General features: G+C 48.1%; 1 protein-coding gene across 1 annotated transcript in view; it reads left to right on the forward strand.

Moving 5' to 3' along the window:
* Positions 1–1,760: 1,760 nt before the first annotated feature.
* Positions 1,761–2,092, forward strand: part of CUNH7orf57 (chromosome unknown C7orf57 homolog) — an 11,799-nt gene continuing 11,467 nt past the window's right edge. The window contains 1 exon segment of the mRNA XM_009278718.1: positions 1,761–1,863. Coding sequence (XP_009276993.1) covers positions 1,761–1,863 — 103 coding nt within the window.

Below are 2,092 nucleotides of genomic sequence, written 5' to 3' on the forward strand. Positions count from 1 at the left end.
CGACGCGTGCTCAGGCCGTGCCGTGACGCGCCTTTTTCCGCTCGGCGGGCAAGCGAAGGAGCTGTCGGTCGCTGCCTCCGCTTTGCTGGTTCCTTTCTCTGGTTTCTGTGCCCCAGGTGGTCGCGGTCGCTTTCTGCTGGTGCTGCTCGGCACTCCCGCGCAAGGAGAGGTGCCGGCTTGCCGCTAAGTAGGCTTTCCGTCAGACACCACGGCCCTTCGCTGTGGGATGGAAGTTAAGGGCACGGTAAGGTGCAGCCACCGAGGGACTTGTGCAGCACCCATCCCGTTTGTTTACCCCCCGGCCTTGTGTCTGTAGGCAAGCGTAGCTCAGACTTGAGCTGCCAACGTCTGGGGTGCCAGGCCATCTCTACCGCTTCAGGTGGTTGCTGAAGCCAAGTCGGAGAGAAGGAGCTTTTTTCTCGGCATCAGGCAAAGAGCTTGCCGTTTGGATGGACACTGGGAAGATCTTGGTGAGGGAACGTGGAGCTGATCGCTGGCCTTTGCTTAGGGCTGCTGGGAGAGTGCCATCGTCATGGTTTCTTCGCTGGCTGGTTCCCACCTGATAGAGTTTCCTCAAGTATTGGCTGAGCTCTAAGCACTTTTGCTGTCCCCAAGTCATTTCACCTGGTGTCCTCTTGCACTCTGAATGATAGCATTTCCTCCTTTTGCAGTCATCTTCTAGAAGACGTCAGGTGGAAAAAAGTGCTCTGAAACACTTTGCCTTCTAGGTGAAGCCCTGTAGAGCTCAGCCTGTTCGACTGGGGTTGCTGATCCCTTTTAGAGGAAATTTCGATTTTGTTTTTTAATCTGAAGCCACGGCATGCAGTAGAGATCCAAGATAGTGACAATCCAGTAAAGTGCAAAGAAGGAGAGCATTTGGGATAATTAGGTTGCGCAGCTTCTGATGGACGAATTAGTGAAGTGGCAGCAAGCATGGTCTAATGTTTCTTTGCCCCTGATACCAGGGAGAGCAAATGCTTTGGGTTATTATTTCTTGGAGCTGAGTTTCAGCATAGCTGACATTTGTGTGTACCTAAGAGCTCCCTAATAGGCTGCCTGCCTTAAGATAGTTCCCTTACACCTATGAAATGGCATTTGCTGCACTTGGGATTCACGTCAGTAAGTGTCCTCTGCACCTTTCATGGCATAATTCCTAAGACCGCCTTTTTCTTCCTTGTCTGCCACTCTATTTTCCCATTAATGAGGATTTATTTATTTTGTCTTTTGCTCACTAGAAGTTGAGAAAGTAATGTATCGAGAGATAGGGTGTTGGGTGTCTCTTTTTTTTTTGTTTGGGAAGGTGGGTGGTTTGGGGATTGGGTTTGGTTGTTTTACAAATAAAGACCTGCAAACGGACAGGTACTGTCTTTGCTTTTGTTAATGGGTAAGGATTAAAGGAAACCAAAGGCTTAAGTGTTTCCTGCTGTCTTCTGTGCCTCTTGCTGCTCTTGGTGTCCTTGGAAATAGTTTTCTGCATGAAGATGCATGATCCCCTGTATTAGAACACTTTACGTGAAAACTTGAATGCTGTTTTAAAACTGAAACCAAGGTGTTCCCTTGTGGCATCTGATCCTCTAGAAGGTGCGTGTGCTATATCCCCCAGAATAAGCAAGCCTGGTCTTCTGTCTCCAAGCTGAAATGCAGCACGTCGCTCAAGTTTCAGGTGGGCTCAATTTGTTAGTTGCCTGAAAAAGGGATGCTAGCAGTTAATTTTTACCATCAATATTTTATTTTCCATTATCGCAGGACGGTAATACCACATGTCACTGAAACGACCAGAGAAGTCGGTAACCTTGAAGAGCCCACTTCCTCCAACATCCCAGATTCTGGGTATCAGTGACCTTGTGTCGTGGTTTAACCTCAGTCAGCAACTGAGCACCACGCAGCCACTCGCTCACTCCCCCCTCCCCCGGTGGGATGGGGGAGAGAATTGGAAGAGCACAAGTGAGAAAACTCATGGGTTGAGATAAAAACAGTTTAATAATTGAAATAAAATGATGATAATAATAATAACATGATAATAATAATAATACACAAAGCAAGTGATGCACAGTACAATTGCTCACCACCCGCCGACCGATGCCCAGCCAGT

This window comes from Aptenodytes forsteri, unplaced genomic scaffold, assembly GCF_000699145.1.
Source record: "Aptenodytes forsteri isolate BGI_AS27 unplaced genomic scaffold, ASM69914v1 Scaffold194, whole genome shotgun sequence".
Lineage (NCBI taxonomy): Eukaryota > Metazoa > Chordata > Aves > Sphenisciformes > Spheniscidae > Aptenodytes > Aptenodytes forsteri.